At 38.2% G+C, this 22,320-nt stretch overlaps 1 protein-coding gene across 9 annotated transcripts in view; it reads left to right on the top strand.

Annotated features, from left to right (window-relative positions):
- The window catches only part of GOLIM4 (golgi integral membrane protein 4), a 65,474-nt gene that overhangs the window by 13,424 nt on the left and 29,730 nt on the right, over positions 1-22,320 (top strand). For 4 of the 9 annotated variants that reach the window (XM_026665989.2, XM_087965286.1, XM_087965288.1 and 1 more), the window contains 7 exons: positions 5,421-5,495; positions 6,631-6,680; positions 8,560-8,613; positions 10,225-10,375; positions 10,857-10,939; positions 14,336-14,419; positions 17,852-18,019. In XM_026665989.2, the coding sequence (XP_026521774.1) occupies positions 5,421-5,495; positions 6,631-6,680; positions 8,560-8,613; positions 10,225-10,375; positions 10,857-10,939; positions 14,336-14,419; positions 17,852-18,019 (665 nt within the window). The remainder of the gene's footprint in view (positions 1-5,420; positions 5,496-6,630; positions 6,681-8,559; positions 8,614-10,224; positions 10,376-10,856; positions 10,940-14,335; positions 14,420-17,851; positions 18,020-22,320) is intronic. The other 5 variants (XM_026665998.2, XM_087965287.1, XM_087965290.1 and 2 more) reach the window with 2 other exon arrangements.

The following is a 22,320-nucleotide window of genomic DNA, read 5'->3' as shown; positions in this document are numbered from 1 at the left end:
TCACAGTTTTAATCACAAATTGACTTCCGTGGACCTTACATCATGCTTAAGTGGTTAGTAGAGGGAGTATGCATAAGTGCACTAAGGTGCCTATCTTCCCTGTCATTGTAGTTTTATTCTTTTATTCTTGTTCTTCTTTTTGTTTGACAAATTCTAATAAATAAATAATAAATAAGTATTAGGTCTGCTTTCAGAAAAGATTTTTCCATCTCTATCTGGAGGTGTTGGGGACAGTCTGAGATTTTCTGTATCTAAGACATGTGCTTCACTAAACAACATATTGCCTCCTCTTAAAGACACTCTCTTGTTTGTTACTCCATAGGATCTCAGTCAGGCCTTCCTAGCCAATAGACGTAGCCTTCTTGCATTTTCCTTATTTTTATTTAATTTCTTCTAAAACTCATATCATTTTGAATGTCATTTTATTAAATTTATATGGAATAGTAAATTAAATCTTATCTATCCTGTGAAGATTGATTTTCAGATGGCAATGTAATTATAGAAACCAACAACTTGCAAGTTCCTAATAGCATCCTTTCGGCTGAACAACTTGGCCATGCCTTGTGGCAAGGAGAAAGGAGAATGTGAAAGGGATGAATAAGCTCTTGGTTTTCAGGAGCTTCTTTTGCCAAGTGGAAAATTTTGGGGAAACAGAGATTCTACTTTTATAGATGGCCTGTTTGTTTCTGTTTTTGTGTGGGGTTTGGAGCATATACACAGTACATACATCTACCTAATACTGATTTTAGAAGTCTTTATTCTCAAACAAAATTCATAAGCATCTCAGGACTTATCCTAAAAAGATATTTTAAAAAGATGTAATAATTCTTAGGTTCAATCTATATCACTCTGTTAAATCTGTAGTGATCTAAAGAGCTGTACATGCAAAGAGCTTAATGCAGTAATTTTATATTTTGTGCTATACTCAAAATAAATATCCTTTTTAAATAAATCATTAGTTTGTTAGGTGGAAGAATTAGAAGGGACTTTCGATAGATGACGGCTAAGAAAGAACCTTTTATACTCCAGTAAAACTTGTCTATTGAAATCTCCATTAAAATGAAAATTAAAAAATATGATAATAAAGTACAGTACAAAATTTAGAAACATTCCAATAAGCTTAGCTCATTATAAATGTTTCAGAGATTTCGTAGTATTTCATAAATTATACAAAGGTAGAATCTGCATACCAGCATCTTAGTGCAGTACAACTTTGTGCTCCTGCAACTTTGCCTGGAATATAAACATGAAGTCAACAGAAGAATGTTAAGATCTGTGAATATTTTTTTGCCCCTTCTGAATTTTTCATTGAATATTATGTAAAGCTTCATGGTAGTTCATCTATAAATAGAATCTAAGTGAACAAATGACACCAAAGTTGAAGCAAACATTTGTCTAATGTGTCAATTTGAAAACACAAGGAATTATAGTTGCAGCATATTTAGCTGCAATAACTTTAATTGAAGATTTCCTGTAACTGATGAACAGTATTTCAGAACACTGTAAAATTATTGTTCCCCTTTTCAGAGGCAAATGGCTTCAAACAAGTAACATTTTTAAGATTTTCTAAAATGAACTATTCATTTCAAATCCTGTTCAACGTTTCAAGGGCATTTAAGCCTGGATTTGGATTTCATTAACTTTTAATTAGCTCTTCATTTACTCTGCTTAGATTTGCTTGTACATTTTGGGTACATCACTCGCTTGCACTTCAGCTGATAGGTAAATAGTCTGATATTCTCCTGTGTGAAATTCTTTAATATAAAACAGAGTTTATGCTTATATTATAGAAAGAAGAGTAATACAATGGTATTTTAGAAAGAGAGGTTAAATGTATATTTATACTTATAACTGTTATGAAATATATTGGAAGCCACTTCATTATATCTTTTTTCTTTTGTATCTAATTTTCTTCAACTTTAAAAAAAAATTTCCTTGCACTTTTGCTTTTACTTTGATTTCTTTCTTTTTCCCCTACTTTATGTTCGGTTCTGTTAGTTTATATCTTCTTATTTGAAAGTTTCAATAAAAATTATATTAAAAAAATAATAACAGTTTCAGTTCCAAAAAAGCATGGCATCCCCAAACCATGATATGACCATCCCCACAATTGACAGTTGTTATAAAGTTCTTGCTGTGCAATTTAATGCTTGGGTTCTAGAATATATTATATCTGTGGAGCCCAAAATTTTCACTTTGGGCTCATCTATATATAGAATATTCCTTTTAAAGTGTGGAAGATAATCCAGTGGCCTTTTGAAAAAGTTAAACTGAACATAAGTGAACTGTGGCTTCTGCCGTCTTACTCTTCATAAATAATTACCCAGTGCTATTCTGATGATGGAGTTGTGAACATTCAGTCAAGATAAAAGAGCCCTACAGATCCTAGACATTATTTGTGAATACCTGTGTAGTTTTATGCTGTGCTTTTGGAATGATTTTGTCAGGACAGTAACTCCTAGAAGAATTCACTGTTGTTCCAGATCACCTCCATTGTTCTTCTTTAACTGGATTGTTGAATGCTCAGAGTTCTAGAAATGGCTTTGTATGATTTTCAGACTGATAGCCTTCAATGACTTGCTTGCAGAGGCTTTCAAATATTTTGTTTGAGCAGAATATGATGTGACTCTAAAAATCTTCATGGTTAGAACTTCACTGTGATAAGTCAAAGTCCTGAAATTGATGTAGGACAGAGCTAGTCCAAATCAGCTTTGATCATTTAATGAAATACTAAACCCTGATTAGACCCTGACCCTAAATCATCCCTTTAATTGAATTGACTTGAACTGGGTAATTATTTGGCATATCCCAATAGCAAAAAGTATGTAATTAACATAAATGAAAAAGGCACCAAGCTTTGATATTATTTGTTCATTCAGAGTCCCTTTATAAGTTCCCCATGATGTTCTTATAACATTGGTCCTTTTGAATGACATGTCTAGCTTTATGCTACTGATATTTTTTTTATCAATATGATATTTTCCTGATATAGTTGAAAACTTCCATGTTGCATTGAGGACTCTTTAGCTGGAAGTTCAGAACTCTGAACGGAGTGAATTGTTTTGACTCTGAAATGGTACAGGATTATATTAATTTACATAAAGAAATTGAGTTGTAGAAGCATGACAGACTCCATTCCTTTTAGCCATTATCTCTTTAGTAAGAATGATTTGTGGATTTAGACCTCTGCAAGGGAAATTAGTAGTTTTCATAAAACTAGTAGCAGTATCCTGTTTCTCCAGTTCATCTGCACTACCTGCAGTTCCACAATTTCATTGAAATCATATGGAAAATTTGAACAAAGTACAGTCATCTACAACAGATCATTTGCAAGAAAACAAAACAATACAGCAGAAACCATATGATAATTTGCATCTTAAGTGGATGGCCTAGAGAACACTCTGTTTTCTATAGGAATGTAAAGGAATGTAAAGAATCTTTCAAATTAAGACAATTTCAAACCCTCTGTTTTGAGCTCAGTACATCTTATTTTAAGTTCTAAACTTCTGGACTGATGCAGGATAGTGTTTCAGATGCAAAACGAATCGTTGCAAGCATTTGGAGGCTGTTCTGAACTCCAAACATTTCTACTTCAAATTTCAAAAGTCTCAACAGCTCTTTTCAGAATCGAAGCCAAAGTTCTGCTCTGAAATAGGATATTTCAAATTCAAAATCTCCTTTTCCCATTCTAGGATTCTTGAACTGGGCTCAGCATTTAACTCTCATAAACTATATACACCACAGCAACTCAGGAACTCGAAAGTTAGGTTAAAAAATGCTTGTGATAAAAAATGCTCATTTTTGGATATGTGTATATGTATGCCGGATAGACTTCCTGTCATGGTTCCGAGTAATGATCCCAACCAAGTCAAAACTTTCGTTTTGAAAGTTGACACTTCCCTGTCTAATTTTCTACATCTGAAACCTTACAAACATCCATTTGACTTCATTTACAGTGCCAGTAGGAGAACAATGGCATGATGCAAGCATTCATCCAGATATTCAGCCATTTGGGACTTTAAAGCCTTTTATCAGGCCTTTGATTAGGGCTTGGAAATGAATCAGCAGCCAGACCCAATCAATAGTCTTGAATGTAAAGCTTATGATCCTGTTTTGGATAGGTTCACACATTGTGCTGAGCTGGCTTGTTTTAAGCACAGTGTATAGAGCAATCTATTGTGACCTGATTTCCAGATAACACTGGGCCATGAAGCATAAACTAGAGCGGGTGGGTCCATATATCATACTAATCTGAAATTGAATAACATTTTGAAGTGATTTGTCAATCACTCTGATATTCCCATCCCAAGAACATTAGCATTGCATAATCGAGACACCACCACCCTTTTTTTAACATATGTTATGAGATTACATACATGGTGCAATACCTCTGCCCAATAGTGATGAACATGCTGTTACAAATATTGGATACATTATGGCCACAATATTATAACTTGCACTCAAAAGATATTTAGAAAGTTTAATGCAAAACTAAGAAGTAGGCAAAATGTTCTGAGTTTGAAGCCTTATTTATCCAGGGTTCCAAGTTGCACTAAGATATTCTAATCCTATCTGTAAGTGCCTTATGTCATCATGTTCTTTACATAGAAGTCTGGAAGCTGAGAGATCTGGAGAATGGGTACAACAAAGCTTGTTGCTTCACCCACAGTCCCCAGCTTTCCTAGCTCCCCACCCTCACTCCTTTGGTGCTTGTCAAAATTTTCTGCATAGAGCTTTTGAACTAAGGCTGTGAGCTCAGACTCTTGGATACAAAAGATAATCTTTATTCTTTTTCAATATGGTGAGAGATTTCTTCTATATGTGCATGTGCACACACACATATACACCTGAACAACAGGGGTCTGAAAACATTGGAATCTGAAATGTTCGAAGTCCAACTCAGTTACTTGGAGAGTGTGTTTTATTTCACATTTGAAATGTTCTCCATACACCAAACAAGCAAATGCAATTGGTGCAATTGCTGGAGAACTGAATTTCGTTATATATCCACTATCTCTAAATTTGAATGTCAAGCTAAAGCAATTTAATGTTGTGGGTACAATCCACCATCGTCTGTTTAAGTATCAACTTGAATGTGTAGAATATTTTGCTTGGTGCGTGCATTTTTATTGTGTTCCCTCCGTATTCCCTCATACACCCATTTTCAAAACATTTAAATGTTTGGATAGTTTATATTCATTGCTCTTAAAGATGAAAATGTCTTTGAGTAAAGCTCAACTGCCAATAACCACAGGGATGTAGTGTGGTTGGCCTATCTTAAGTTACTTTCTGAGCCCTGATAACATTGGCCAACTGCTTGCTACTTGCTGGGAATCTTCATTCTTACCCTTCCTAAAATATATATTTCTTTTTTAGTTGAACAGCTACTTACTTCCCTGCAATTTCTCTCTCTTTTTCAGTGGTGTATGAACATCGATCACGACTAGAAAAATCTTTACAGAAAGAAAGGCTTGAACATAAGAAAGCAAAAGAAGGTAATATTTACATTTCAGATGAATTTTAAAAGATTTTATCAGTGGAGAAATGCTGTTTGTAGTATAAGAATTCCGATAGGCAATTTAGGATGGTATGCTTCTTTAAAGTTGACCGGGATTGAAACTGTATTTTTTAAAAAGACATGCTTTTGAATGCTCTTGGTGGTGGTGGTTGGGTGAGATTTCCACAGCTATGCAGATAAGAGCTGATTGTTTTATGGTTTCTTACCACCATCTAGTGGATAAAACTCACTTTATCTGAAACCATTTCTCTGCAAACAGAGACATATTCTGTATCTCATTCAACAAGATGGAGCCAACCACTCAGTCTGGCTGAATTTCTGGTGATCCTATTCTACCAAAAATGACAATAGGCATGGTAGCAATCCAATTAAGAGTGAACATTCTGGTATTTGAAAACTGGATATTTGAAAAATCAGGTGCAGACTGAACTATAGGTCTGGTACAGGGTTGAGTCAGTCATTAGTGCCCTTTTCCAGAGATTAAGGAATTTTATCTCTCAGTAAAGCTAAACTGAAAAGAGCTGAGTAAGTTTATTGGATGAAAAGCAAAATGTCTTCAAAGAAAAACCAAAGAAAAAGTCCAATTGCCTCTTGAAAAAGCACCTTTGGGATAACCATGACCTGGATGACTGAGAATATCCATAGACTGAAAACTAGTTTCTTTACACACAAGGATAACTAGATACATGTTTTTGTGAACGAACTACAGTGTTGCATTTGCATCACACTATCCATACCTGGATATCTGATGCACTCACTTCAAATCTCATGAATTTGCATGAATCTCATTTAAACCTAGTTGTTATCTATTTTAATCATGACTGAAGTGCTATTGATTTTAACTGGCGCCAAGTGCCATAAATTTTTGAGGGGGGACCTAACCACAGGCAGTCAGTTTCCATATTTATCAGTTCTCAGGTACTGCTCAAGGGTATATGGTAATTGAATGCAGAGAAATTGTGTATGGCTGAATTACTATGTGAAATCTTGACAGTGAAAGGAAGTTTGAGCTGGAGTTACCTCCAGAGAGAGTAGCTGTGGTTTCTGGGGTTTTATTTATGTATATGTTCCTGAAGATCATTCATTTTCCCCTTTTCATTTTTGTATTTTAGACTTTCTTGTTTATAAATTAGAAGCACAAGAAACATTAAATAAAGGAAGGGTAAGTCAGCAGAAGTAATTGATAAGTTTTTCTGCACGTAAGAATTTTATCAAAGCCTCTACCCTTTGAAAATTCCAAGAATTGTCTGAATTCTGAATAACTTTAAATATATAGTCACTTCCTGAAAAAGAAGGATTTTAAACAATGGTATCCTCCAGGATTCTAGTACTGCGATTGATGCTTTTAAATATTATAAATGATCTAGAGTGTGTCACCAAATCAACTGTAGTTTGGAATTCTGAAAATGTTTCTGGTGTTTTTGCAAAATAGCTGCTGAGAAGGAGTGATTTTATCTATTCATTAAAAGGTCCCATGGATAATGGAATCAAATAAATAATACTCCTTTCCCAGAATGTTGGGATTCCCCAGATCTCTTTTCTTGTAAAGTTAACCCCATTTAACAATTTACTGTTTGGGAAGGAGGGGGACAGATGAAGTCATTTCTGAATGGAAATATTGGTCTTCAGCTATCCAACACTTTTATTTTCTGAAAAAGCATGTACAGTCCAATGGGAGCCTAGATGTATTTTTAAAAACAAGGATTATGCTGGAAGCTTGTACTTTGATTTTGTACAACATGATAGCTTTACATTAAAAAAAATGTAGAAAGTCAGGTGGGGTGTGGAGCTTGGCAGATGACAAATGAGATTTCCTCAGAGACATTGATGCCTCACTAAGAATGCCTGAACTGGAGGAACAATGTTGTTCAAGGTGATACCACATTACTTTCAAAAGTATACTCTAAAATAGAAAAAAATATTATTAAAATGGAAAATTTAGGAGCCCTGGTGGCACAGTGGCTAAAACTCTGCCCACTGCCAGCAGTTTGATTCTTACCAGCTCGAGATTAACTCAGCCTTCCATCCTACCAAGGTCAGTAAAATGAGGACCCAGATTGTTGGGAGCAATATGCTGACATTGTAAATCTCCCAGAGATGCTGTCAAACACTATGGGGCAGTATAATAATCTAAGTGCTATTGCTACTGCTAAAATGATTTTCAAAATAAGCATAAATCCTACAATGGGGGAGTTTTCAATTGTATGCCATGATGAGATCTGAGATGCTGGCAACCTCCCAAGAAAATGATCTGGTAATGGACAATTAAATAAATAAATAAATCCAGGTTGGGGATAATTAGGAATAGAATTGAAAGTAATCATGTCGACACAGTTCTCAAAGAGATGCCAACAGTAGCAAATGCAAGAAAGTTGCTAGTCCTTTTGTGACAATTCTAAACAGGATTTTTTTTTGGGGGGGGGGTTGTACTTGTGCCATTTCACCAATATGACCCACCCTGAGGCAGATTAGTCAGTTGTGAGTAGGATCCCTGGATAATTCATGGCTTTCATATAAGGCAGGAGTGTTAAGCTCATGGGCCATGGGTCGAATGTATCACGTGCTGGCCCCACCCCTGCCCGGTTTAGCGAAGGGGAAAAAAGTCCCGATACATCAATGATGATGCCGTGACGGCACAAGTTTGACACCCCTGATATAAGGGAACAGAGAAATATGGCAGACAAGCATATGGGCAAGCTTTACAATAAGCCTTCACTGCTGTGATGTTTTTTTTAGATGATTGGATTTCAGCCCCTGGATCTTCAGTCCGTCTGTAATCCAGATTTGTTTCAGTGTTGTCTAGAAATGCTGGATGTCTACATCCCTGAACCTCCCCAAGCTGGGACCTCTAGCAATTGAATTCAACACTTTTAACACAGCACTGAGCCAATATGCAGCTTAAAATCTGTTCACTGTGCACCTCTATGGGCAAATTCAAGAAGAAGTTTGCAATTTCCATAGCATTCAGAGAATGCCAAAAGCAGTCGAGGCCTCATCTAACTGTGTATTTCTTTTTGTTTCTTTGCTCCTTTGTTTTGCAGCAAGATTCCAATAGCAGATATAGTGCACTGAACATACAACATCAGATGCTGAAGGTAGATACTTGAATTGTTTTTTTCCCCAATGGTAGGCAATTTATACCCCTTAACAGGCCCCATCCTTCACATGCAGTTTCCTGGCAAACAAAGGACATTTTAGGTAAAATCCATAAAAATAGCCATAATAAATTTGGCAAAGGTGCTTTACGATCAATGTGCACAAAACTTTTCCTGAACCATGTGGCTACCATATGGGTTCAACAAGGGTGCCCATGCTAAATTTGGAGCATCTTTGTCTGCTTAATATTAGAATACTCCATGCCATTAAATGCAAGGTTTAACTTGAAAACTGTAGAAGAACTAAAGAACTCACACGCTGAACTTGAAATCTCTCAGAATATCATAGCACCATTGAATCAACCTTCTGCTCCCTTTTTCAGCTACATAAAATAGGCCCGCCTCTGCCTTTATCCAGTCTTTAAATAGAAGATGATGGGTGGATGATGATGAAATTAGGCTTCTAGTCCTATTAAGCATTTGTCAAAAATCTCCAGTTAAAAAGATCTTTTTTGACTTCAATGAGTCTTCTGGGATTTTATGAGAAGGCCGGCTTCCTAATCGCAAAATGTTTTCCACCTCATCATCACGTCGGATTTCTTTGTACTTTGAGGAGAATTAAAGATATTTTTCATATATGAGACCCCCACAAACATTTCGTATGTTTGATGTATAAATACGGAAAGTAATAGGGGATTTATGGTTTGGAGTTTAAATAAACCTCAGGGACCTTTTGAGATAGTACAATTTCAAAAAGGGATTTTTAGGCTCAAAAATATTCTGAGCGATTTGCTGATCTGAAATTCCAGTGTTGCCAAACTGTCATTCAATCTTAATGTGACAGGGTTCCATCTTCCTTTTTCTTCCTGTTCTTCATTTATGATATTTTATTATTACTATTAATGTACATGTTGCAGGAGGAAAGCACAAAAGAAAGGATGGAAGGAAGAGCATGTGTAGCAGGGTAGGATTAAACCAGGGGACTTCAAGCTTGACAGCTTTAAGACTTGTGGACTTCAACTCCCAGAATTCCTCCTTCAGTCATGTCCGCTCAGGAATTCTGGGAGTTGAAGTCCACAAGTCTTAAACTTGCCAAGTTTGAAGAACCTTGAGTTAAGATGGGTTGAAACTTTTTTTCAAATTTTTTCTTAACCTTTCGGTGGGCAGAGGCTATATTCTAAAAAATGTCGGAAGTATCAAAATAAAGACAGGTGTCAGGCTAGAAACAGAGAGGCCATGAGTTCTAGTTCCACCTTTGGCACCAAACCAACTGCATAACCTTGGGCCAGTCACTTTCTCTCAGTCCTAGGAAAAGTAGCAATGACAAACCATTTCTGAAAAACCACACCCAAAAAACTGCAGAGACTTGGACTTGTGCTGGTCTCTGAGAATCAGACATGGTTGAACAGAAAGGGGGGGGGGGAATCAAAATAAAAAAATAGGCCAGAAATGAGAGCACCTCCATCAACACTGCACAGCACCCCCCGCTTCCAATGATCATTGCCTCACCCTTGGCGTGATGCTGAATTGAAAATCAAGATGAAATTTGGCAGCTGCATAGATCAAGAAATCTTTGTGGTGTTTTGGCTGTTTTGGTTTTGTGCTATGCAGAGCCAGCATGAAGAACTAAAGAAACAGCACTCAGATCTGGAAGACGAGCACAGGAGACAGGGAGATGATTTCAACCGAGCAGTCGATGACCACAAGCAGAAATATGTGCAGTTACAGCAAGAAAAGGAGCAGGCGCTGTCCAAGTTAAAAGGTATACAGTGTGGTGGCATGCAGAGCCGTCTCTATGGGCATGTTGTCCCAGCTCAGCTCCGCCGCGGATACGTGTGAGCCTCCCATCGGCTAGCTGGTCTTCGGCTCTCTGCCACGCATGCACCGGGGGCGGGATGCGTGCAGGGGGCGGGGCAGGGTGCATTGCATTTTGGGTGTGTGTGTGTGTGCGTGCTTTGGGCACTCAGTGCCAAAATGGTCAGCCATCATTGGTATAGAGAGATTCTGTTTAAGTAATTTTGGAATTGGGGAACAAAGGCCATCCTGAAGAGCCAGACCTCATTTGGCTAGTTGGGAGGAATGAATTATGGATTTTTGCAGTTTGATACAGCAGGTGGGGTGGGCAAGACAGGTCTATGCAGATTAGCACTGAGTTAGTTAATATTTGAAAACATAAATCAATTAGAATTCCTCCTACAAGGATATGTCTGTTCAAACACCTTTTTACACTGAATTTTAAACAGAATCCATGTACAATCTGCAAGAAGAAAACAGACAATTGAGGAGATCCCATCAGGATATTCATACTCAGCTGCAAGATGTGAAGGTAAGATCTTGATCTCCCAAAAAGACACGAGTGACGAGAAAGAAAGAGATGCCTCTTTCTTTACAAAGAGGAATAAAAACATTGCAATGGTGTATGTAACACAATGACAAAAAATGTTTCATCTCTGTGTCTTAAGGGAATATGGTAGACTTTTTTTTAAAGTACACATTGTAGCATTTTGGAATTGTTCACACAGATCACCAATGCACTCTACTTCCTTTCCTCTGAATAATTAAAAGGAGAAGTAAACATGTTTCTTGCATATAAACTGCTGCATTTTGATTTTTTTTAAAAAAATCACTAAATAAGCCAATATAAGCTCTGATTTTTACATGTTAAGAAATTATAGATCCTTTAAGTCACATTCCATATATTGATAGCAGGAATGTGAATTAAATTCTGACTTCCATATGGTTTGGTACTCACATACACATCACACTGTTCCCTTTTTGAAGTTGGCAGGGTAATGCAGAGTGCACAACTGCAGTAAGAAAATAATAAGCTGAAGACATTAAAGGGATAGATAATAAAAGATCTACTTAAAACTACTTTATACTAACGCTGTTCACTCCAGATACTGCTATCCTTGCAAATCCTCTTTGCTTCTACCATATATGTATGGTATTTCATACTGTTTGTATCACCCATTTCATCAGCTCCAGTTCCTTGGGTTTCTTCTCAACCCATTCATTCTTCCATCCTGTCTGTTTTCTTCTTCAGTCACATTCATTCTTTTTTCCTTATGACTGAGAAACCTCAAGAATTTTCATACAAGTAGTCCTCAACTTATGACAGCTATTGGGAGAATTTCCTTTGCTAAGTGATATAGAAATAAACCATGGCTACATCACTTCGCAGCAGCAATCCCTGCAGTCCTGATTGACGTTGTTAACTGAATGCCATGGTTATTAGGCCAGGCAACTTCCAGCCTGGCTTCCCACAAGGAAAAGGTCAGTGGGGAAGCTGAGATGAAGTTGTATGTCCCAAATCTTCAGGCAGGCAAAATGGCTGCTGCAAGGTGGGGGACAGAGTGAAGATACACATGAGGTGTGGCATGGGGAAGATACACGAAGGTGAGAGGGAAGGTCTAGGATAAGGGTGTCAAACTCGATTTCATTGAGGGCCATATCAGGGGGCTGGGGCGGGCATGGCCAGCTTGATGTTACTCGTGTCAGGGATGCCTGTGGCAGCCCGAGTGCTCTGGCAGTGAAAATGGTCTCCTAAGCTCCGTTTTTGGCTGGGACAGCCTCCTGCAACCTTCTGCCAACAAAAATGAAGCTCGGGGGGAGAGGGACATGCATGGCCCTCTCCTGCTTCGTTTTCAGCTGGGAGGGCTTCCTGAAACTCTCTGCCAGCGAAAGGGAAACTTGGGAGGGCACCCTCCTGAGCTCCATTTTGCTGGCAGAGGCACCCCAGGCCACTCCTTCACTGTTTCCAGGGCGACCCCGCGGGCTAAATCCGGCCCGCAGGCCTTGAGTTTCATACTCCTGGTCTAGGTGGATGCACAAAGATACAAAGGTTGGAAGGTTGCTTGAGCATGTGAGGGGGTTCACAGAGGCACTGGATAGGTTGGGGAGGGGAGGGTTGGAGTGGGTGCACAAAGGTGCATGAGAGGCCCTGCATGTGTTGGGGAGTGGGAACTAGAGATACCACACAGGTCAGGGAGCGTGTGAGGAGGCGTGTGGAGACACCAGTCAGAGAGGGAGCGTGAGAATCTTCTAAGGACTTTGGCAGCTGAATTTCAAAGCTGAACAATCACCATTCTTGTTCAATCTTGAATCTCTAAAGTTTAGAATCTGAACATTTTTCTGTAGCTGCTTGATTCATTCCCATCCTTGCATTTCCATCACCTGTATAACTCCCACCCCGCCCCAACTCCGCCTGCATTCACGCAGAATGTTGCATAGTTTTTCTCAGAATTCATTCCTCATTTTTTCATTATCACAGTTCACTGGAGCATAACATGCAGCACTTGCCTATAAATGTATCTATTTTCATACACCCTTAAAACAGTCCGAGTAATACTGGTTCGTAGTTTTTGGCATCAAATTTAGCTCTTTTATTCCTAATTGAACTCATACTTTCACATTCATGCATATATTCATCAACCGCACTGCACAAGAACAAACTACATTCGTTCAGATCTCTTAGATTCTGAGGCATACAACCTACCTATTTTTCTTTCTTTCATTAATTCGAGTTATTCATTCATCCATTCTCTTTCCATTTACTCCATTAACATTTGCAATCTTCCATAAGGCTTTCTTGTTGCCAAACGGATCACAGATAGTTCACAGATTAATTATTTTAGCTTGTAATTCCAGATTTGCTTTATTCCCCTCTACTCTCTAAAAATTATGAGCTGCAGAATCAGTTTAAGGCTAGAGTAAAAAGGCAGTATCTACAGAGAACATTTGTCTGTGTTCAGTTTATAAATAAAACATATAAATGTTGCTTGTAGTGTATTGAAATCAATACAATAATTAAACTAATGGGTTTTTTTTCAGCAGTTCATAGAAATGTCTAATCCTTTAGATGGTGGAAGAAACTTCTTTATTAGTTCAGAATCTTTTTTCTCCTGAAATGTATCAGGAAATAATTTTTATTGATGGGAAATGAGGAATAATACTTTTCTGTAGAAATTCATGCACAAAACACTGATCTTGAGAACAAACTAGCTGGTATGTTTAATAGGATAGGATAGGACAGGACAGGACAGGACAGGAGAACAGAACAGAACTGAATTGAATTGAATTGAATTTGTTTGTATATATGTGGACAGTATAAAACTAAGCTTTCCTCTGTGGAATTCATTTTAATTAGGAAAGACAACCTATTTAACTTTAGTCGCTATTTGGGTTCTGATGTATAAGGCTAATAAAGAACAAAAAAAACCAATTTTAGCATTTTTTTCTTGCTAAGTGATTTTTCTAAATGATGGCACATTAAATTGCCCACAGTTGACTATATCCGAGCAGCAAACTTGTACACTAAAATTGACCAGTCATGGTTAAGTATGTTCTCAATCTGTGTTTTCTAGTTGTGACTACATAAACTCACCCTTCGTTTATTAAAGTTTGATAAAATGTGTACAGTGTAACCTCATATTAATGAACTTAAATGGCATGAATGAAAACCCTGTTATAATTGCATAATTTGTCACAATGTGTAACGATGGTGCCGGAGATCACATACTCTTTGATTTAATAGTGAGAAACAAGAAAGAGCCACTCTTTTTAATTTATGTGTTAAACTGAGGCTTTGCTATATATTTAATAAAAGCAAGGTTAAAAAGCATGTGAGAAGTCAGTGCTTGGCAGCTTCCTTAAGAAATATCTTTTAAGCTTTGAAGAAACACTTGGGCTCGCATTTGATGTGGTATTTCCTTTTGTGTAGTTTCAGCATAAGAATTTAATCTCCCAACACAACCAGCTTGTAATGACACTGGAAGAACACAAGAGCGCACTAAAAGCTGCGCAGGTCAGCCACCAGATCGGCATTGCATTAGCAGTGGTGGTTTTCTTTCTTTCTTTCCCCTTACCCCCATAAATCTTCTAATATTTCTTGCTTCTCTTTTTCCTGCTGACCGTAACTTTTATGCATGCAAGTTGGGTTCTCTGATTAATAACCAGCTACCCTCTGGGGCAAAATCTGCATGCCTAGAAGGATTTCTGCTACATCAGAATTGTAAAGCTAAGAAATCAGTGCCAAACTATTTTTTTTTTAATTAGAACAGCTCTAGTAATATGCAGGTAGTCCTCGACTTACAACCACAATTGAGTCCACCATTTCTGTTGCTAAGTGAGGCAGTTGTTTTAGTGACTTTTGCCCCATCTTATGACCATTCTTGCCATAGTTGTTAAATGAATCACTGTAATTGTATAGTCTGAGACTGGTAGAAATCATTTTGCAAGACTGAATAAATTCTCCCACCCTTCTCATTTTATTTTCATGTGAATCAGGGAGGGGGTTGAGATGTTTCCTCAAATTAGTTGCTTGGAATAGATTCAGCCCTCCCTGTAGCCAATTGTTGCTTGGGTAGTGATTCTTCATCTGTCCTTCAAGGTCATTCTCTATTCATTCTACTTTGACTGTTAGATTCTGCCTCATTTCTTCCAGAGCTGTAGCTAGGTAATTTACACCTGAATATAATGAATATTTCTTACCTAACAATAATTATGTTGTTAGCCTGAGGTAAGATGGGCAGCCAATAGATTTTACAAATAAATAAATGTTGTTGAAGGGAAATAAAAACAAAAGGAGCAGCATACCTAATCTACTGCCCCAATTATAAAATATAAGCAAAACTAAAGCCAAAGAGGCCTTAATAAGTCCTTGGATCAGGCTGGGTAGCCAGAAGGTGTCATGGGAGCCAACTGTCCTCTCCTGCTTCCTATCATGGCCTGCTCTCTCCATCTCCCATCTTATCTTCCTCAACCTATTGTAATCATAATGAAGCTATGTTGATAAACAGATTGTAGCTTTTTTTGTGTGTGAATATGATTTGAATTTCAAAAAAGGAAAGAAAAAAAAGGATAAACAGATATCAACAGAAAAAAAAACCTTATCTGTTTTGCTTTGCCTGTCCATATCATCTCTTCTTATGTATAACATCTTTTTTTTTCCCTTAAGGGAGAACAGACATGGCAGGTCCGCATATCTTTTTACTCTGAAACTAATCTCAAGGCTCAGAACTATCCCTTGAACACAGCATATCTCCTTGGCTCCCAATTGATGCCAATTCCATTGCTTCTGCTTTATCAGCAAAGGCTGGTCATGGTACTTTTCCCACATTTGGATTAAATGGCTTCTATTTGGCATTAAGGTAAAAACTGTCATCACTGACATCAGCAGAGCCTTTTCAAAAGCTCTTAAGGTTTAATTTCCTATTGGCTGCTGATTGGAGATGAGAGTTTTTCATATCAGGAAGTAGATGAGGACAGGGAAACATGCTGGCATGGTGGAGTATAGGGAGAAACATCATGGCTCTCTGATTTAGGAATTCTATTCCAGTTGTTTCCTCAGCATCCAGTTTTGGCTGCCATGATATAAAAAGAAATTTGAGACTCTAGAAAGAGTGCAGAGAAGAGCAATAAAGATGATTAAGGGACTGGGGGCTAAAACATATGAAGGATAGTTTCAGGAATTGGGTATGTCTAGTTTAATTAAAAGAAGAAGTAGGGGTGATATGATAGCAGTGCTCTAATATTTGAGGGACTACCACATGGAAGAGCAGGTCAATCTATTCTCCAAAACACCTGAAGGCAGGACAAAAAGCAATGGATGGAAACTAATTGAGAGAACCTAGAACTAAGGAGAAATTTCCTGACAGTTAGAATAATTAATCAGTAGAACAAGTTGCCTCCAGAATTATAGTTATTCTAACACTGGAGATTTTTAAGAACAGGTTGGACAACCATTTGTCTGAAATGGTATAAGGTTTTCTTTCTACCAAGATAATGATGCAATTGTTGTTCTTTTGTTTTGTTTTGTTTTAAAAAACTCTTTAAACTTAGTTTCTCTCTATTTGGCGATTAAGTTGGTGAAAATAATTATATTTTCTATCTATGTAGTTTTATAATTTCTTCTCATGCTCTCTGGCACTGATAATTGTTTTACAGTGAAAGGTGTAAAATGTTTGCTAGATAGATGGTGATTGTGGTCCCTCATGCTTAAAATATTGTATAGCAATAGCACTTAGACTTATATACCACTTCACAGTGCTTTACAGCCCTCTCTAAGCGATTTACAGAGTCAGCATATTGCCTCCCAACAATCTGGCTCCTTATTTTACCGACCTTGGAAGGATGGAGGGTTTAGTAACTTTGAAACAGTAAGGATTGAACTCCTGGCAGTGAGCTGAATTAGCCTGCAATATTGCATTCTAACCACTGTGCCACCACAGCTCTTAGGCACAGATATAAGACAGGCACATTGCAAAAAGCCAGTAAACACTGCTACTCTATTCACTCAATCATGTCTTCCTTCTGTGAGGCTATTGAAGTTAACTTCACCTGCAGCCTTCATCGCATGGATTTATAGGGAGTTTAGAACTAGATTGTATCTATTGGTGTGGCTCCATCACCAGGCCTTGCTCTTGTGACCTAGTAAGGAGAATGATCAGTAGTTTGTTTCAGGAAATTATTCTGTCACCCCTTTTTCTCTCTCTCTCTGTATGTATTTTATCAAGAGTCACTGTTTTTAAACATTATAGGCAGCAGCAGGCTGAATTTTGCAGGGAAATAGGTCCCAATCTCTTTCTCTCCAGATTCTCTCCAAGAGTTCCCAAGGAGAAGTCCTGAGGTTGATTCATTCTTAAACGAACACGTTTGTTAAAAAATGGAAGGCCTATCCTTATGGGCAACTGAACAAGACAGTCCCTTCCTTCCTTCCTTCCTTCCTTCCCTCCCTCCCTCCCTCCCTCCCTCCCTCCCTTCCTTCCTTCCTTCCTTCCTTCCCTCCCTCCCTCCCTCCTTCCCTCCATTCTTCTTCCCCTCCCTTTCCTTCCCCTTCTCTCCTTCCTTTCTTCCTTCTTCCCTCCCTCCCTCCCTCCTTTCCATTTCATTCCACGATGCTTTCTATTTGTGGGTGGGGTTTTATTTTCCTTCCAAAGATTGAAGGAAGATGTAATAATTCACTATTGACAGTTTCTTCTTCTGTGTGGCATGAAAAACTAATCCCCTTTCTGGGCTATGGGGATTTTCTGCTAGACTTTGCATGTCTGCTGTAATGTATTAAACTGATGCACTCTGCCGCATAGAAAGATATAGCTTTAGCACATGGACATTTTTGATCAAATGTGCATGTCTAGTTAAAATACCTGCATCAGCTTGGAGCCTCTTGCTTCCCTGCATTTATCACTGAGACCAGCTTCTCTCTCAGTGAAATCTAATGGTTACATTTGATTTCTAGTCTCAGGTGGAAGAATACAGGCAGTTGAAGGACACCTTAAAAAAGATGCCCAGTTTCCAGAAACCTGAAACATTTGAATCGCCACATGGTTTGCCTGTGACACCTGTGCCTTCTCCTCTGAGTGATTCCAAAACACAGGGCACAGATGCTGCTAAAGAGCAAAAAGAGGTAATATGAACTGACTATATTAAGGCAAAGCAATTTTATTTAATCATCGTCATGGTTATTAGCATTGATACAATGCTGTGAACATTACTAAGCAGCAGTCCATGTAACAATCCTATTAAAAAGGTTGCTGTTATCATTTCAAAGGGCAGGAGAAGAGAAGCTGAGCAGGACAAATGATTTAGTCTAAATATCACATTAAAACACAGTTAGGGAAAAAAAAAAACCTTGAATAGTAGTTTCCTAAGATAGTTTTCACTCAGCCAGGATATGAAAATTGGAAGTTTTGTCTTCCGACAATGAATTGTGATCATTATGGCTCTAGCAGCCTCCAACTATGATAAAGGACACTTATTTTATTCTAGCAATTATTTAATAAACACCAGGGCATTGCCCGTGATAAGGATCAGATTTACAACCAAGGCTAATACTAGAATCTGTTCTTGCTTCCAGAGCTCCCTCTTGGGATAGGTGAAAAATTGCCTAAAAATGAAACTCCCCCACATCTGAAGAGGAGGGGGGAGGAATCATACAAATTAAGAAAAGTACTTTCAGTTACAGAATCTGATGTATTTCTTCATTTTCTGCTGCTGTGTCTTCCATCTTCAGATATAGGCAGGACACAAACTGCTTCTGGATTAGAGGAAATTTTGGAGAAGAATAGAAGCTTCTGGAAAATTTTTGAATCAGATTCCAACTTCATCAATCCCCCCGACTCCTATTCCTCTGTTCCAGGCATATGAATTAGTAGTGAACAAGATTTCCAAATGGCAGAACATGTTATACATGTATAACAAGGACAGCTTCAGCTGGTTGGGCAGCCTCCAACTATGATAAAGGACACTAATTTTATTCTAGCAATTATTTAATAAACACCAGGGCGTTGGCCTGTGATTACAGGAGAAAAATATATTTTGAGGTGTGGGTAGGGAAATCTTAAAAACGGACAATAAGATGAAGGATCCCAGAAACTGCCAATTGGCAACTGAATACAATTTTTGACAACAGAAAATGACAATTAGGACTATCTTGAGTAAAGGTTGTCTGGCAGAATTTTGACATTGTCTATCCTGAAGTGTGTTGCAAGACCGATTTGCCAGTTTTACAGTGGTCATTTTGAGTAATTTGACCTGACTCCATTTTTATGCAAATGACTTGAATTAAGCATTGTACATTTTTCACATCATAATGCATGTCACACCAGTATGTCATCTATTGGCATGTATGCTAATCAGTCTGACTAGGGTTAGCAACTCTACATACCGAATTGTAGTAGTTTTCCTTTTTTATATTTATGAATAATTTTTATTAAGGTTTTTGATTACAATAGTAAAATCTAATACAAAAGAAAGAAGACTAGAAAGAAAGAATGAAAGGTGCAAAAGAGAAGAAAAAAATAGAAAGAAAATTAAATGTTTGTGGAGATTCTCAATCATCCAGGTCATAGTTGTTCCAGAGGTGCTTTTTCAAGAGGCAGCTGGACTTTCTGGCTTTTTCTTTGAAGACTTCACTTCTCATCCAAGCTCTGAAATTGAAGAAGCTTCTTGGATGAGAAGTGAAACGTCTTCAAAGAAAAAACAGAAAGTCTAGTTGCCTCTTGAAAAAGCACCTTTGGGAGAAAGAAAAGTGAGAATATAATAGAGAGAGAGGGGAAAAAAAGAAATACATAAAGTGACTTCCAAGCTTCATCACAAGTACTGTATAAACCATTTTTGTAACTCTGTACCCCCTTTTATTTTACAATCAAAGTTCTCTTTATCCCATATCCCATCTCTTATAGACAAATCCATAAAGCATAATCTTTTCAGGCCTTGGATTGGCAAAAAAGTTTATTAAGGATATTAGTTCCAGACAAAGTGATAGTGTCAGTTGTAGTAGAGAACACATAGAGGACATCTGTTTTTATTCTAACTGGGTTGCTAGGAAAAATTCAACTTTGTAAGTATAGAAATAAGAAGTGAAGAATTTTTGGCACTTGGTACTCAACTGCCTTGAAACTCATTGAATTTGCTACTCAATGCAGTTTTATGCAAAGATTTTGTCCTGGTACTTATCTGACAAGCTAGAACTTGTCAGGGCTTCCTTGTGAATCACTATATTATTCCTTATGGGGAAAAATTGTTTGGTACTCATTGTTTGTGGTAATCATTGCGCCTCCTGGAACCAATTAACAATGAGTACCCAGATACCACTGTATAGTGGAATTGTTAGATCAACATAGGGTGAAAGGACAGTAGTGAAATATGATTTCTAGATGTTCAGATTTTCAGTTATGGAAAAAACGTAGATGTCATCTAGGGAGGGCTGCTTGCATTTCCAGCACTACGATGTAGGACTCATTTTGTGATGTGTGTCCAAGTATAAAAGAATCCAGCAGAAAGCTGCCAGAAATGGCCAGTCTTCATTTAAAATGAAACAAATCATAAATATTCATTTAAAAAAAGGTTTATTTGGGGATTTTTGTGTTTACTGAGCTTGATTTTCTTTTTGCAAATGTCACAATTAATGAAATGTTTGCAAGGGGGAAAAATATCAAGATTCCAACATTTTAACCCTAAGCTATACGTATTCTCCACTATCGCTATCATAAAAACCCTGATCAAATTTAACTACTTAAACTTGTCAGAAAGTTTAGCAAGGATATTTACAGAGCAGGTCAACATGAAGTTGACAAAGATGGCTCTGGCTGAACCATCTTTGGCCTGCTGAAGACCAGTAATTTTCACTACGCCAAATAGAGGATTATGATGGTTTCCAAGTGAGGACATTCAAAATAATCACTTTGTACCTTAGTTGGACTAATCAGGGGGGTCTTCTGAGTAAGTTCTATGGTACATGTTTGATGTCAGAGTGGTGAGTCAGCATAGGATGTTAAATCATAGTTCAGAATAACTTACAAGGTAATTGATATTTCCAGAACAAAGCAGCATGGTATACCAGTACACATAACAGTAGTCTACACTTAGCAACCCCAGTTGGAACTAGCAACTCCACTGCTAAGTGGCACAGTCATTAAATGAAACATCAAACAATGATACTGACTTACAACATCAGTTTTGGATGCAGTGAATTACCCTCAGTTCATTAAGTGCAACATCACATCTGCTTGCCATTTTGTAATTCACTTTACTTGAAGCAGTTGTTTGCCTTCTATCATAGCCTGGATATGTTATCTGAAATGTCTATTTCCTAGAACAGCTACTAGATAGTTATCCTCCAGCCTGCCTAGGTATGTTATAGATCAGGGGTGTCAAACTCAAGGCCTGCAGGCCGGATCCAGCCCACAGCATGCTTAGATTTGGCCCATGGAGCCACCTTGGAAATAGCAAAGAATCGACCCGCAGTGCTTCTGCCAAAAATGGAGCTCAGGATGGCTGCGTGCAAACCTCCTGGGCTTTATTTTCACTGGCAGAGGGCTGCAGGAGGATCCCCCAAGCTCCGCCTTGGCCACCACAAGTGCCCCCTGACATGAGTGATGAGAAGCTGGCCATGCCCACTCCGGTCATGCCCATCTAGCCCCCCAAGGTCAAACACAACCCTGACGCGTCCCTCAATGAGATTGAGTTTGACACCCTTGTTATATAGAGAGAAGTACAAAAACCTCAAATGTATGTATAAAAGAGACAACAGAGCAATACATGACTCACAATTTGGATTTTCTTCCCACCACATAAATAGAGATGGCGGCTTTAAGAAACAATGCAAAAACTGCCCTCTCAAAGAAAGAAAATATGAGACTGTATTACTATGTGCCAGTGTAAAAGAATTTCTGATATTTGGGGATGTGATGTTAAATAAATAATGGGCAGGACTTCTACCTGAAGTGAAGTAAGTTGGAGCTTGGTTGAAATACAGGTAGTCCTTCCACGCTGCCACTTGACTTATGACCGCAATTGAGCCTGGAATTTTGATTGTAAATTGTCATGACCATTAAGCAAGACACCCACATAGCCGTCTCACTCAACGAACCCAATCCCACTCCCTATGCCTCACAAGGTGGGGGAGTCCTTGGTAGTCTTGATACTCACAGCATGTGGAAATTTGTTAGCAGTATGTGGGACTTCTGCTTCCCACCACCACTCATGAGAAGCCTGGCCTTCTCTACCCATTGGTCTTATCTCTATCCCACCATGCCCAGGTCCACTTGCCTGTCCCCTTTGCCTGCAGCTGCTGACAGGTGTGCCCACCCAATGCAAAGCTCAAGTTAACAAATGCAGTTTTCATCAAGGCTAGAAAGGCAGTCTTTCTCAAGGCTGGCCAGGAAAAGGAACTTCACTAGCTGACTTTCTACAGCACTGCAGCAC

This window comes from Notechis scutatus, chromosome 4 (genome assembly GCF_049901735.1).
Source record: "Notechis scutatus isolate UNSWTSFEM ecotype Mainland chromosome 4, rNotScu1.2, whole genome shotgun sequence".
Lineage (NCBI taxonomy): Eukaryota > Metazoa > Chordata > Lepidosauria > Squamata > Elapidae > Notechis > Notechis scutatus.
Note: the sequence above shows the minus strand (reverse complement) of the source record. Positions and strands in the feature narration are given on the sequence as shown.